Here is a 15,078-nt window from a genome sequence, read left to right as displayed (position 1 = left end):
TCAAGCATCTCAGCAGGGCTGGGTGGCCAGTGGGGCAGAGCATCCTCTCTGACATGCTATTGGAATGAGATGAGGGAATAAGGGGAGCCTTGGATAGGCTCATCCAAGCATCTCAGCAGGGCTGGGTGCCCAATTGGGCAGAGCATCCTCTCTAATATGCCATGGGAATGAGAGGAGGGAAGAAGGGGAGCCTTGGATGGGGACATCCAAGCATCTCGGCAGGGCTGGGTGCCCAATGGGGCAGAGCATCCGCTCTCTATAATGCCATGGGAATGAGAGGAGGGAAGAAGTGGAGCCTTGGATGGGCACATCCAAGCATCTCAGCAGAACCCAGGTGGCCAGTGGGGCAGAGCATCCTCTCTAACATGCTATTGGAATGAGAGGAGGGAAGAAGGGGAGCCTTGGATGGGCACATCCAAGCATCTCAGCAGGGCTGGGTGGCCAGTGGGGCAGAGCATCCTCTCTAACATGCTATTGGAATGAGATGAGGGAAGAAGTGGAGCCTTGGATGGGCTCATCCAAGCACCTCAGCAGGACACAGGTGGCCAACGGGGCAGAGCATCCTCTGTGCCCCACCACTGGAATGAGAGGAGGGAAGGAGGGGACGGTGCCGGACTCACTGCAGTCTCCCTGTGCCGCCACCAGGATGTTGGTCTGCTGGGTGCAGGCGCGCACGTGGAGCTCGCACTCGCTGCCGTACGTGTTGCCGTCGGTGCCGCAGACGGGCTGCGAGGAGGGCACGCACTCGGTGGGGCACACGCAGCGCCCCGTCTCCGCCTCGCAGATGGCTCCAAACTGGCACTTGCCGCAGCGCTCTGTGCACACAAGGGACAAGAGCAGGAGGTTAGGGCAGCACACGGCATCGGTGTGGGATGGCGAGGAGCTGTCAGTATGGGCATGTAGTGCTAGGACAAGGGGGAACGGCTTTAAGCTGACAAACGGGGAGTTAGGTGTGATATTAGGAAGAAATCCTTTACTATGAGGGCGCTGAGGCGCTGGCACAGGGTGCCCAGAGAAGCTGTGGCTGCCCCATCCCTGGCAGCGTTCAAGGCCAGGTTGGACACAGGGGCTTGGAGCGAGCTGCTCTAGTGGAAGGGGTCCCTGTGGGTTGGAACTGGCTGAGCTTCAAGCTCCCGTCAACCCAAACCATTCCATTGTTCTATGAAATAAAGCCCCACTGCAACCTCCTCCTCCTCAGGCTGCAGATGCCGTTGGAGGCAGCCTTGTTGGAAGCAGTGCAAGGGAAGGAGCAGAGGTGAGGGCTGCAGGAGGAGGAAGAGTCAGGCTCCGAGGCAGTAACTACTCATAAAAGCCATCAGGACCAGGACTAACAGTGATGAAGTGTCACCAGCGCTGGTGCAGCTAAATAGGAGGTGGGAGAGAGCACGGAGTGGAGGGGGAATATGAGGAGTGATAAATCAGTCCCAGCCCTGGGAGGAGGGAGCAGCATCCCAGCAGCCTGTGTCCAAGGGGAGAGAGGCAGCGGGATTCACAACTAGGGTGGGATGCAATCAGTTGGGAAGGTGGGTACTGTCTTCCATCGGTTCATCAGGGTGCAGCAGTGCTGGGCACATGGATAACACAGCAGCATTCACATCACTGATGCATCCCATAGAGGGACTCTCACATGCCTGCTGCAAACACACGCATCATGTGCAGTCTGGGTCAGGGAAGACGTTTATCTTCCTAATAACTCAATGAGCCATCACCCATCGCAGGAGGGACCAGACTCCAGCCAGCGCATCCCCTGGCTCCTGGGTATTTACTGATTCACGGCTTCATTTTCCTCTTCAAACACCCTCTTCCCTCCCTGCCATTCAGTGCCCAAGGAATTTGGCTCCAAGATGGGGTTTCTTATTTCTCTTTCACACAGCAGCTGCTGCCTTTGCACGGGGGAGGGAAGATGCTACAGCCCCCTGCTTGGGCTGTGCAGACTGTTGGACAGGAGGTTTCTATCTACAGCACAAAGTCTGCAGCAGTGCAGGTTGGGAGTGGGGCTGCTTAAAGCAGCCTTCCAGTGCCTAAAAGGGCTACAAGAAACCTGGAGAGGGGCTTTGGACAAGGGATGTGGGGACAGGACAAGGGGAACGGCTTTAACCTGACAAAGGGGAGAGTTAGATGTGATATTAGGGAGAAATCCTTTACCATGAGGGTGCTGAGGTGCTGGCACAGGGTGCCCAGAGAAGCTGTGGCTGCCCCATCCCTGGCAGTGTTCAAGGCCAGGTTGGACACAGGGGCTTGGAGCACCCTGCTCTAGTGGAAGGGGTCCCTGTCCACGGCAATGGGTTCCAACGGGCTCAGCTCTTACCGCAGGGCCCCTTGTGCTTCACTTTGATCTCCCTCTTGAGCACACAGGCCATGGAGTCGAGCTCACAGGGGTTGCCGTAGGTGCGGTTGTCGGTGCCGCACACCGGGTCGTAGCGGCCCTGGCACACTTGTTGGCACTCGCACACAGCCTCCTGGTTCTTCACCACGCACGTGGCCCCGAAGGTGCACTCCACGCTCAGGCACGGGCTCGGCGTGCCCAGGTCTGCAGAGGGGCACAGAGAGAAAGGCCCTGGTTTGAACCCGCGGCTCCCCACAGCATCGCGGCAGCGAGGCATGCCAGCGTCCCCAGCATCGCGCCTGCCTCCCCCAGGCCGTGGCAAATGCACATTGGTCCTGGCCGTGGCACCCTGCACCCTCCATGCCACCCTCAGCATCGTCCCCATGCGTGGCAGAGGTTAGGGATGGGAAGCAGGCACAAGGTCTTCTCCCTGCACGCTGTGATGGGGATTCCTGACTCCATCCCATTCCCATCCCTGCTACGCTCTGCCTTAAAGGGCTGGCTAAAAGTGGGATCAGCTTTGGGCTTCTGCACCAAACCCCATTGTCTGGGTGTCCCCAGCAGCTCACATCATGTGTTGAGGGAGGGCAACACAGACTGATGCTCCTCATTGCTGGCGCTTTGGAAGCAGCAGTGGTGCCACAACCCTGTAAAGTCAGACCTGAATGACCAGCTCTATAGCAGAGAGCAGGGCAAGAGGCAGCAGAAAGCCCTTCTCAGTGTGGTTCTTGGTGCTCCAGGACCCTCAGCACATCCTCACATTGTACCTGGCACCAGGAGCCACAAAGCTCACAGAGGGCTCATCCCCTTCACTGAGGTCCACATCCTCCTGAACAGCTCATTTAATACCCTCTGTGGCAATTCCCAGGAAGACCTGGCTGGAGAGGACATTGGAATTCACCACAAGGCCTGTTTCTCCTCTCCCCATGTCAGCTCCCATGCCCTCCTCTTGGAAGCTAATGCTGGAAAGGCCATGGAGCTGCTGGGCAGCGGGAGGAAGAGAGCTGGTGTCCTTGCTTCAGCCCAGTCCTTGGGCATCGAGCTCCCTAGGGATGGGTGATGCCCCATAGGATGTATTGCAGGCTGAGAGGCAGCAGCAGTCCCCTCTGCTCACACACTGAAGCTGCTTTATCTAAGTCAGCCAAGCTCATGGCACCTTCCCTTCAGGATGCCCACCACCAGTAATGGTGATAGCAAAGAGAAGAGGCTGCCTCCAACTCCCTATGGACCTCTACCTATGGTTCCCCCCCACTTCCCAGCCTGCTTGCACGTCCCATCAGGAGTGCTCTCTACCATCCAGAAGCACTGACCATGCTGCTGGGGGGAACCCCAGCACTGCCAACAACCCTTTCTTGTGCCTCAAGACAAGAGCCCTGAGGACGTGGGGCAAGGAAAGGACACAGATTTAATCCGTGTGGAACAGCGACAAGGACACAGGACAAAACACATGTGGGGAACAGACAATGCAGCCAAGAGGAGATGGATGTAACGGGCAGACACAGCCCCACCAACAGCAAAGAGCGAGGTGGGCACAGAGCGTGGTGGGAAAGGCAAAGCCCTCCAGAGCCTGATGGCACAGGGCATCAGGTCTGTTTTCCTCCCATGCTAGGACCAAGAGCAAGGCTCGAGCCCTCAGGAGCCTGGCTGCATGCTCTCAACCAGTCAGAAATGGCCCATGGGCACAGCCAATGGGATCTGGCTCTTTGGGAAGGACCTACCAAGCCAAAACTTAGAGCCAAAGGTGTGCATAGGAACAGGGAAGAGGGAGACAGCTCAGGCACATGGGCACTACTTCATCCCAGCCCTTTCAACTGCACCCCAGCTATCCTGCAGAGGAATTGCCTGTGAGCAGTTCCCAAGGACCAGCTCCCTGCTGTGCTGAGCCCTGTGATGCTGCTCCCATCTCCTGCTTGTGTTTCCCCTTTCTGAAGCAACATCTATACCATAACGATGCCCCTCAAACACAGAGACACATGGGGAAAGCTCCTCTGCTGGACGCAGGCAGTAAGGATGCAATGAGCTAAGCATGAAGCAAACTCATTTGAAGTCCAAATTCACTCTACTGGGGGGCAAGGGAGCAAGGGTGAGAGTGCAGGGAGGTGCCAGATGGAGAGCACTGCCCTGACATCCCTTGCTCTTATGGAGCAAGCAAACCTGCAGAGATGGGGCACGTGAAGCTGCTTCACAGCCTGAATCTCAGCCTGTGAATTATCACACGCCGCCTTGGGTACCAGCAGATGTCAACGGAGGTTCTGGCACCAGGTTTGATGTGAGTGGGTATAATGAGGGCCTACTGAGCAAGGACCTCAAGCTGTGCTATAATCAAGACCTGCTTTGATTCCTGGCCCTTCTGTAGGCAGGGAAACTGAGGCACGGAGCAAGGAAAATGTTCACCCTGCACCCTAATGGGTTCAAAGGCACGATCCCCACCTGCTACCAAGCTTTGCCAAGGGCCAAGCAAGCCCTGGGGACACTGAGGTCTCCTACAAGCCCTGCTTGATGGTGGCTATGGAGAAGAGGCTCTGAAGCTGCTTTGTAACCCATCACACCCCATCAATCTGTGCCCGTGACACCCAGCGGGCTCCATCACCAGCTCCACAGGGAGCATCCCTAGGGAAGAACCACATCTCCAGCCCAGTTCCTCAGTGCTTCCAAAAGGCACGTGGTGCTCTGCTGGGAACTGGGGGATCTGCAATCCCTGTGGGTCCCCTTCCCGCTGGACTTGCACAGCCAAGCGTGACACACACTATGGAGAGCAGAGGGACAAGCAGCACGGACCCAGGCAGGCAGAAGTCTCTGGGAAGGAGGAGGTGGGGAAGAAAGGAGGGTTAGTTGGGGGCACAAGGAGAGGTAAGATCAACCAGGAGCAGTCCAGACTGATGGACCAGCCAAAGAGGGGCTTGCTAAGGAGCAGGGAGCTCACAGCACCCACCTCTGCTCCCACTCTCATGTGCCTTGGAGGGTCAAGCCACAGCAAGCACCGGACAAGACCCCACGGCACTGCGAGGCACTTCCATTCCAGCAGGAAGGGTTTGGGATGAGGGATGGGAGCAAACCCAGGGCAATGTCTCCATCCCTGGGGCTCTCAAGCGAAACTAGAGAGGTGGGGAGCAGTGAGAAGATGCCAGGACTGTCCCTGGCTATGGAGAAGGGGAGAGAGCCGACCTCCTAGCAGAGATGTCCGGGTAGGGAGCAGGAGGGTGCTGCGAGGACACAATTCCTTCCTCCAAACAGGCAACACTGTAAAACACAAGACACAGACGAGAAAGGAAAGAGAGAGAAAGCAGAGGGAGAAAGACAGGAAAGGAAGAGCAGAGAGAGGCAGGGAGGAGAAGACAGATGCAACTACAGACACCTTCCCTCCACCTCCTGTCCGCATCGGTCTCATCCCATCCCTTCGTTCTCAGCTGCACCATCACGGTCTCAGAGGAGAGAAGGATTAAAACAAGGCCTGGACTGTTTTGTTTGGCTTTGCATCCTTTGCCTTGCTGCAGGAAAAGAGCAGCAGAGCTTAGAGCTCCTTAGACATGTATATGTGAGAGATGATAATGCTGTGACCAGACTAATGGCCCATCCTTCCTCTTTCCTTTCCTTTCCTTTCCTTTCCTTTCCTTTCCTTTCCTTTCCTTTCATTTCCTTTCCTTTCCTTTCTCCTTTCCTTTCCTTTCCTTTCCTTTCCTTTCCCTTTCCTTTCCCTTTCCCTTTCCCTTTCCCTATTATTTTTCCTTTACCTTTTCTTTTTCCTTTTCCCTTTCCCTTTCCTTTCTTTTAGCTTTTGTCTTTTTCCTTTTCCCTTTCCTTTCTTTCTCCCTTTCCTTCCCCAGCTCCATGAATCTCCTGCATCCTCATGGCACATGGATGAAGTCCCCATGCTCCCCTCTACGAGTGCTGGATGCAAACAGAGCCTGTGGCTCCCTCATCCCCTGTTCTCACCCACTGCTGAGTGTCCCGTGAGGACTGTACCCTGCATCCAGCAGAAGCATCCATCCAGGAGAGAAGCTGGTACCACCAGCAGCGATCAGTGTTATCACACCAGCTGGAAGGCAGCATCACCACCCCAAATCTCCATTTCTAAACCCATTTCCCATCTCACATTGAGAACTGGTGCCACGGAGGAGGACGTGCTCTCTTTCCAACAGGCTCAGACAGAACATGCTTTCCTAAGCTGATGGGGAGACCAAAGGCTTGCCCACACCTCATGGTGGTTTGCTACAGGGCTGCCTGGAGCCGTCGTCTGGAGGTGAAAGCCTCAGCTTTGATCTGCTCCCCTGGATTCCAGGCTCTGTTTGCTCCCACCCCATAAGGATGCAGCTCCAGAAAGCAGATGTGCGCATCTGCTGCCCTCGCCTGCAGGAAGAGAGGCTAAAATGAAAGAGATGTATAGGGCCAGATTCCACTGCCCACTGGCCTCACTGCACTGAATGGGCTGGGAATGATGTGTGTGTGCTGTGAGCCCTCTGCTTACCCTAGGAATTTGGGAAGCCTCAGCAAGGTCCTGATGCTAAAGGAGATACAGGAAGGGTTTGTAGAGAGCCCAAGGCACCAGCACCTAAAGACCCAGCTGCAAACACCATCTCCTGGCCCCAGTGCATCTCAGGAGCTACAGGCACCTTGCTTCATCCCCTGCACCAAGGCAGCCTGCCTTGCCATGAGCAGCCCCATGCCAGCCCCAGTGGCCATTCACACCTCCACAGTGGCACAACAGGGAGGAAAATGAGTTCCAGGCTTTGGCAAGGCTCCTGGTTGCCATCCAGCACCAAGCTCCCTGCAGCAGAGAGGACTGGAAGGTGCCTGTGTTGATCCCCGTATAGGGAGAACGTGGGGAAGCGATTCCTCATCATTCACTCATCAGAAACCCAGTGAAAGGGATGATTAAAACTCACAGCTTGTGGTTGTATTGAGCGTGGTTTTGGGAGCCTGACAAAAGGGGTTTCAAGCAGCTGGGGCTGGGCAGCATTCAAAACCCACCGCAGGAGCACAAAGCCAACAAAACAGGTCCACAACATGGGGCCTCAATCCTGAGTGTTTCAGAAGGTTTGGTACAGCTGATACCTTGTGAAACAGCAGCTTAGAGTAATAGGACACACTTCCAGATGTAGCAAAACCCAATTTGAGCTGAAATGAAACAGTCCAACTCATACAAATCAACCCAGTGGCTGCGTTCCACTTCCTTCAGTCTCTGTGCAATGATGTTAAAATTGGACATTCCCAACATCCTAAGGACACCAAGGCCCATCCTATCGCATCCTCCTGATAAAGCATCCATTGGAAAAGGTCAAAAGCTGCTCCCAGAGACGAGACAAAGACACGGTGAGACGTCCAAAGAGTCTTTAGAGTTCCTTATGGAGATACCTGGAGCTGAGAGAAGCCGGCAGGCATGGAGGGGGAAGCATGGAAGGAGCTTGGGACTGGCACTACCCTGGGAGGAGAAATGAATGGCATGGGCTGCACAGGAGCTGCATGGTGGTGAATGAGAGGATCCAGCTGGACATCACAGACACTTGGTGCTGTTTAAACACAAATGACTCTTCCCATTGAGCACACCAGAGACAAGACCAAGGAGGAACACGCACACACAGACTGTGAGAGGAAAACCAACAGGGAGCAATGGATATTCAGGGCTTGTTGGCCGCAACACTGAAGAAAACCTGTGCCTTGCTTAGGATGAGCACCCACTCACAACTTACCTGCAGCTTCCCAGCATCACCCGCATGGAAGCGACTGACACAGGCTGGGCTTAAAGCGGCTGCCGGGGCTGGGAAGTGATGGGGGGGGGTACCAGTGCTCCTGTGGGTGACCAGCCTGGTGGCACCAGTGCTTACCACAGGGTCCACTGTGCTTTACTGGGATGGCAGCCTTCTGGTGGCACTCTGCCTTGCGGCGCTCGCAGTCGTTGCTATAGGTGCGGCTGTCGCGGGCGCACACGGGCCGGTAGGTACCATCGCAGGTGATGCGGTCGCAGGAGCAGCGAGCGGTGCCGCGGCGGTTCAAGCACACGGCGTTGAACTTGCACTCATCCTTGCATTTGTCTGTGGGGAGAAGGGACAGCACTGCTCAATCCCACCGCGGGGACAGGGAGCGGGAACCCGAACGCTCCCATCACTCCCAAGGACGCAGGGATGTACTTACCCTGATGCTGGCACTGCCCTGAACGCACCTTCTGGATCTCCAGGCCCCGGATGGCCCCCGAGCGCCCCATCACGCACTCGTTGTCGTAAGTCACCCCGTCGTCACCGCACACAAGCTCCTTCTTCGGGGGACAGGTCTCCGGGCGGGAGAGCAGCTCGACCCGCCGGGTGCGGGGGTTCACCCGGCACACGCGGTTCATGTCGTTGAGGACGCCTTTACATGGGTCTGTTGCACAGAGGCAGGGCACGCAGTCAGGTACCATCACATCCTGACCACAGCGGTGCTTGCTCCTCCGCCCTCCTTCCCTTTGGTCGGCAGCAAGAGGCTCCAATCCCTCCCCAGTGGGACTCAGTCCTCCTCGTCCCCATATCCGCACACAGGAGGACTCTGCACACACTCCCCCATTCCAAAGCGATGGCTGGATGGGATGAGCTCTGCCTCTTTTCCCATCCTGAGCTGCATTCAGTCCTCTCTAAGGATACCCTGATCCAGGTGAACCTCCCAGGTCCAAATGCGTTACAAGATGCTCGGTACTCCCATCCCACTCTCCCCTCGTCTTTCCATAAGGCAGCCAGGGCCACACGCTGCCTTGCCCCACTGCTCTAAGCTGAGCTCACATTAGCATACCAAAGACAAGGGTAAACCAGGTGCTGGCTGCTCACTAATCCCTACTCCAGGTTTTCCTCTTCCTTGCCAAGCAGGGAACCTGCAGAGTGCTGATTCATTGTCTGCAATTGCAGAAACACGATCGAATCTCTCCCCCCCTTTCATCCTACTTGTCTGAAATCCCTGCATCCACCAGTCCCAGGCTGACAAGGGGGGAAAACAACGCAATAACCCATTCCCCCAGCCTCTCACAAGCTGGAAAGGGGCTTCCCATCTACCCTACATCCCTTGGAGAAGGCTGGCCTAGGACAGGGTCACAGCTGAAGTCTTTTGCTTTAACCACTTTAGCATATGCAGTGATCATGGAAATGAAGCAGACGGAGGAGCTCCCACAGGACCTGCCCAATCCATCTCTTATTCCCCCTCTGGCAAGAGCTGCCTGTGCTTGCTACTGCCCCACCAGCAGACAGCCGGGGATGTGTTACCCCCTTGGAGGCTTCTGCAACCCCAATAAAGCAAGAACATCTTGTGTGGACTCAAGGGGCTGTGGGTAGATGAGGCTGCTGCAGTGGGGCAGGGATGCAGAACAGATGAGGAGGTGGGGACCGACCACATTAGAGGGGTTGGGGATGAGGCGGATGCAGAGATTTATCTCAGGGACTAGGATGGGGACTCTATGTGTGACTGTATGTGTGACTGTATGTGTGATTATGCGTGACTGTATGTGTGACTATGTGTGACTATGTGTGACTGTATGTGTGATTATGCATGACTGTATGTGTGACTATATGTGACTGTATGTGTGACTGTATGCGTGACTGTATGTGTGACTATGTGTGACTGTATGTGTGACTATGTGTGACTGTATGTGTGACTATATGTGACTGTATGTGTGACTATGTGTGACTGTATGTGTGACTATATGTGACTGTATGTGTGACTGTATGCGTGACTGTATGTGTGACTATGCGTGACTGTGCGACTGTATGTGTGACTGTGTGACTATGTGTGACTGTATGTGTGACTGTATGTGTGACTGTATGTGTGACTATGTGTGACTGTGTGACTATGTGTGACTGTATGTGTGACTGTATGTGTGACTGTATGTGTGACTATGTGTGACTGTATGTGTGACTATGTGTGACTGTATGTGTGACTGTATGTGTGACTGTATGTGTGACTGTTCATCCCTGCTTCCTCCTCTGCCTTGCAGCACATCCTCAAGCCTTACACTGACACCAACAGAGTGCAAAGACCTTCAGCTACTTTCAGGTTCTATAACCCCTCTGCCGAGCTCCTGCTGATGCCCAGCTAAAACCAGGAGGACCTCAAAGGAGTGGCGAGGCTCAAAAGCCTCTTCTCTGCCCTAGAAACCTGGGGTGACAGCACCCCTTCTGCACCTCCCATCTCACCCTACCTGGGAGCAAGCAGGGAAAACCCCATTGAAGCTCCTCAGGGTTTGCAGCCTTCCCAAACACACTCCCACAGGCCTTCCCCTGGGCACGTGTCCTGCCTGATCTCATGGTTTCCCTAATGACCCCAGTGCCTTTTAATTACCAGGATCCACAACCATGGAGGATCTGAGCCCTATTGGGCTCCTTTAACTAGAGGGAGCTGCTTGCCCCTGAGCCCTGGGATGTCACCTCCAAAAGGACTCCTTGCCAAAGCCAGCAGCCAGGGCATCCCAGCCCAGGGAAACAGCAGAAGGAAAAGGAGGGAGCACAGATGTTCCCACTGCTTTGTAGGTCAGTGGGTCCCAAGGAGAAACAACCACAGCCAAACGCTGCAGGGGAAGTGCTGCTTTGGTCTGAGTTTCAGAAGCCATCACCCACAAAGTGACCTTCCTCTGCCCAGCTTGGGTTTGAGCTGATGAAGACATACACAGACAGCGGCTGCGTGAAGACCCCAGTACCTAAAGGGGGCTACAAGGGTGCTGGACAGGGACTCTTCATCAAGGACTGCAGTGACAGGACAAGGGGTGATGGGTTTAAGCTTAAACAGGGGAAGTTCAGGTTAGATATAAGGAAGCTCTTTACTGTGAGGGTGCTGAGGAGTGGAACACGTTGCCCAAAGAAGCGGTAGCCACTCCATCCCTGGCAGGTTGGATGGGGCTTGGAGCAAGCTGGTCTAGTGGAAGGTATCCCTGCCCATGGCAAGGGGTTGGAAGCCCATGAGCTTTAAGCTCCCTTCCAACCCACCCCATTCCATGGCTTTGCCGTTCCCTGCTGCTCTCGATCCAAAGGGAAAGGCTCTTGAGGCAAGGAGAGGACTCACCGCAGGCGCCGTCGAACCTCTTGAAGACGTTCTCCTGCTTGTCACAGGCGTGCTTGTTGAGCTGGCACTCGCTGCGGTAGTCCCGGCCGTCGCTGCCGCACACGGGGCTCTCGGGCACGCCGCTGCAGGACGACGGGCACACGCACTTGGCTGCCTGGCCGTCGGTGGAGCGCACGCACGTGCTGCCGAAGCTGCAGGTCACCTCTGCGCAGGGGTCCTTGGAGCCTGTAAGAGGGAACAGGAGAGCGTGGCACAGGGGTGAGCTGCTCCCATGGGGTAAATGAGCCGGACACACGGTGCTAGCTAACAGGGGAAGGGCAGGTTGGGTATAAGGAAGAAGTTCTTCCCTGTGAGGGTGCTGAGGTGCTGGCACAGGGTGCTCGAAGAAGTGGTGAATGCTCCATCCCTGGCGGTGTTCAAGGCCAGGTTGGACAGAGCTTTGGGCAACATGGTCTAGTGGGAGGTGTCCCTGCCCATGGCAGGGGGTTGGAACTGGGGGAGCTTCAGGTCCTTTCCAACCCAAACCATTCTATGATCCCCAGTCCCTCTGAGTACCCAGAATCATACATGATGACAAGGGATGTTCTTCCATCAGCTTCAGCGGATGCTGGACCCATGTACCTTAGGACAAGAGGAACCGGCCTCAAGCTGCACCAGAGCAGGTTTAGATGGAGATGAGGAGCAATTCCTGCCCCAAAGGGTGCTCAGGCATTGGAACAGGCTGCCCAGGGCAGGGCTGCAGGCACCGTCCATGGAAGCGTTCACACACCGTATAGACCAAGCCCTCAGTGCCATGGGTTAATAGTGACCTCGGCAACGCTGGGAATGGTTGGATTGGATCATCTTAATGCTCCTTTCCAACCTCATTGAGTCCATGGTTCTACGTGGTCCTGAGCAACCAGGATGTCCACAGAGGCAGGCAGGACGATGGGGCTGTGGGATCAATCCCAAACCCATGGCACACGGGGAAAGGAGCTCACTCCTCACTCCCTTCCTTTCCAACCCCTTCAGCCTTCCTGCAAGCTCCCTTCCCTGCACAAGCTCTCCATCAGATGAGCAGAAAAGGGCCTTTAGAGCACCTCCTGCAAACCACTCTTAGAGGCAGAGCTCAAGGAACAATTCCCTCACTTGGCAAGGAAGGGCCAAACCGTATTTGCCAGTTCTATTTTTTGGCCTTTTCCCCCTCTTTTTTTTGTCACTTCTTTCTGATTCTGATGTGGAATAAATCACTTGGCGCTCCCCCCCCCCGCCAAGAGCTCAGCGGGAGCGCTGGGTGCAGATTTACTGCACGGCAGAGCGCCGCAGGAGAGAAAGGTCAAGTTAATTTACTCTGAGATGAGGAGACTGGGGTCTCATTTACACAGCTCCTTGCTCACAGCTGGGAGATGCCAGCCTGCCTTTCATCAGCCCACCCAGCCTGCTTATAGGATGGTCTCTCCAGCTTCTGGCTGTGGTAAATGGGACCCATACTGGGGAGGTATTGTGGTCACCGGGTTGCTCTACACCTCTTGAATGGCTTTGGCCATCATTGCGCCTCTTGTTACACTCCTACGATCAACAAGGAGCTGCTGGTGATCCCCTCACTGTCCCCATCATAGAACGGTTTGGGTTGGAAAGGACCTTCAGATGATCCAGTTCCAATGATCCACGGGCAGGGATGCCTCGCACTAGACCAGATGCATCCCCATCCACCAGTGCATCACAGTGGTGCCATGAGCTCAGGACATCACGGTCACCTCCCGAGAGCTCGCACTCACCACACGGTCCCTTGCTGATGACTTTGATCCTCCTCTGTTGGTTGCACTGGGCCTTCTCCAGCTCACACTCGTTGCTGTAGGTGGAATAGTCGGAGCCGCAGACGGGAGCCACCACCACGGGACAAGCGGTCTTCTTGCACACACAGGAGGCTTGAGAGGGGTCGGTGGGGCTCCTCTCGCACACCGCCCCGAACCCGCACAGCATCCCTCGGCACGCTGCGGGCACACACACACACAGATGGATGAGCCCTCTGAATACGAGGATGCAGCCAGGGCTTCAAGGATGCGTGGCAGCAAGAGGATGCTCAAGGCACAGCAAGGTCCTTTCCTGGCTTAAGGCAGGGATGTCGGCATCCCAACACATCCAGGAGCCACATGAAGGTTAAGCTTTGTCCTTCAGGGACACCAAGGATGCATTTGAGCCGCTCATCCCATGCCTGAGGACAAGGGTCTGCCCTGCCAGGGCTGATGTATCCTAAGGCTCCATCTCTTGCCTGTACCCGGAGCACGGGGTACAGAGATAACCTGCTCCATTGTGCTGGTACCACGCAGAGCACACAGCATGGGGAAGGGCAGCGTGGACAGTGGGGCAGGTAAAGGCTGTGACACAGAGAAAGCTGCCTCTGAAGGGAGGTTGTCCTGGAAGCAGCACTCGCTTTGCCTTCAGGCACCACACAACCACATTGGCTCCATCACAGCTTCTCCTGAGTGACCGAGCCCTGCTGCCCTTTGAGAGTGGCCAAGTAAGGCAGGACATGTGCTAAGCACCTTCACCCCACGCAAGGATAAGAAGGGGAAAGGCTGGGGTACATGGTCCAAAATGGGCTACCAAACCCTTGGTCTTGCCTCTTCAGTGTCCCTTCTCGCTCCAGACTGCCTGCTGTATCATTGCCAGTGTGAACTGGAGGTCTGTCACCAGCTCTGCACCACAGCAAGGAGGCCAAGAACCAGCTTGTGAGCAGGGAGATGCCTCCAAACCTCTCCAGACATGGAGGAGCATCTCTAGGGCTCCAGAAAGCACTTGCTCTCCCTACAACCCCTCTGCTCAAGCCTTTCTGAGTGCTCCCCAGGCAGCAAGAGAAAGGAAAGGCAAGGAACGGAGAAGAAAACCTCCTCACCTATCCCACTGTGGGACAGATTTGCCCCCCACACACACTGCTTTATGCATCACTGTTTATGCAAAGCAGCCAAACCACGTGGCTGGTGTCTCTCTGAAGGAGATGCACAACATCTTCTTATCACATGCACTAATCAGAGCAGCCGGCGTGGACCAGTTCAGCATCTGAATTGCTAATGTGGGGGGAAAGAGCATTCTTCAGCCGGGAGGAGGAAGGGAGAGGACAGGGGTCTCCAGGCACAGTGAGGGCAAGAGATGCCAGAGTGGTTTCTACCTAGTGGTTACTGCCATGGCCACAGCCCTGCACTCCCAACACACACATGCATATGCAGGCAGGCACTGCACACCCCCTGTACCACCCTGCATGCACATCACCCCCTGCATCACCCTGCCTGCGCATCACCCTATAAGCACATCACCCCCTGCATCAACCTGCCTGAACATCACCCTATAAGCACATCACCCCCTGCATCACCCTGCTTGTGCATCACCCTATAGGCACATCACCGCCTGCATCATCCTACTTGCACATCACCCCCTGCGTTACTCTGCATGTGTATCACTCCCTGCATCACCCTGCATGCACATCACCCACTGCCTGCACATCACCCTGCATATAGATCACCCTGCCTCACCCTGCCTGCACATCACCTGTCATATACATCACCCTGCATCACCCTGCCTGCACATCACCCTATAAGCACATCACCCCCTGCATCAACCTGCCTGCACATCACCCTGCCTGCACATCACCCTGCATATACATCACCCTGCATCACCCTGCCTGCACATCACCCTATAAGCACATCACCCCCTGCATCAACCTGCCTGCACATCACCCTGCCTGCACATCACCCTGCATATACATC

The 15,078-nt window shown here is 55.6% G+C and overlaps 1 protein-coding gene across 5 annotated transcripts in view; it reads right to left on the bottom strand.

The window, feature by feature from the left end:
• Window positions 1-15,078, bottom strand: part of AGRN (agrin) — a 105,752-nt gene that overhangs the window by 27,426 nt on the left and 63,248 nt on the right. For all 5 annotated transcript variants that reach the window (XM_061450171.1, XM_061450172.1, XM_061450173.1 and 2 more), the window contains 6 exons: window positions 13,093-13,308; window positions 11,336-11,560; window positions 8,456-8,680; window positions 8,149-8,355; window positions 2,309-2,530; window positions 621-815 (listed from right to left, as the gene is read on the bottom strand). In XM_061450171.1, the coding sequence (XP_061306155.1) occupies window positions 621-815; window positions 2,309-2,530; window positions 8,149-8,355; window positions 8,456-8,680; window positions 11,336-11,560; window positions 13,093-13,308 (1,290 nt within the window). The remainder of the gene's footprint in view (window positions 1-620; window positions 816-2,308; window positions 2,531-8,148; window positions 8,356-8,455; window positions 8,681-11,335; window positions 11,561-13,092; window positions 13,309-15,078) is intronic.

Source organism: Pezoporus flaviventris, unplaced genomic scaffold (genome assembly GCF_033815535.1).
Source record: "Pezoporus flaviventris isolate CSIRO_AGI_PZ_B2104156 unplaced genomic scaffold, CSIRO_AGI_Pfla_v1 ptg000009l, whole genome shotgun sequence".
In the NCBI taxonomy this organism is placed as follows: Eukaryota; Metazoa; Chordata; class Aves; order Psittaciformes; family Psittacidae; genus Pezoporus; species Pezoporus flaviventris.
Note: the sequence above shows the minus strand (reverse complement) of the source record. Positions and strands in the feature narration are given on the sequence as shown.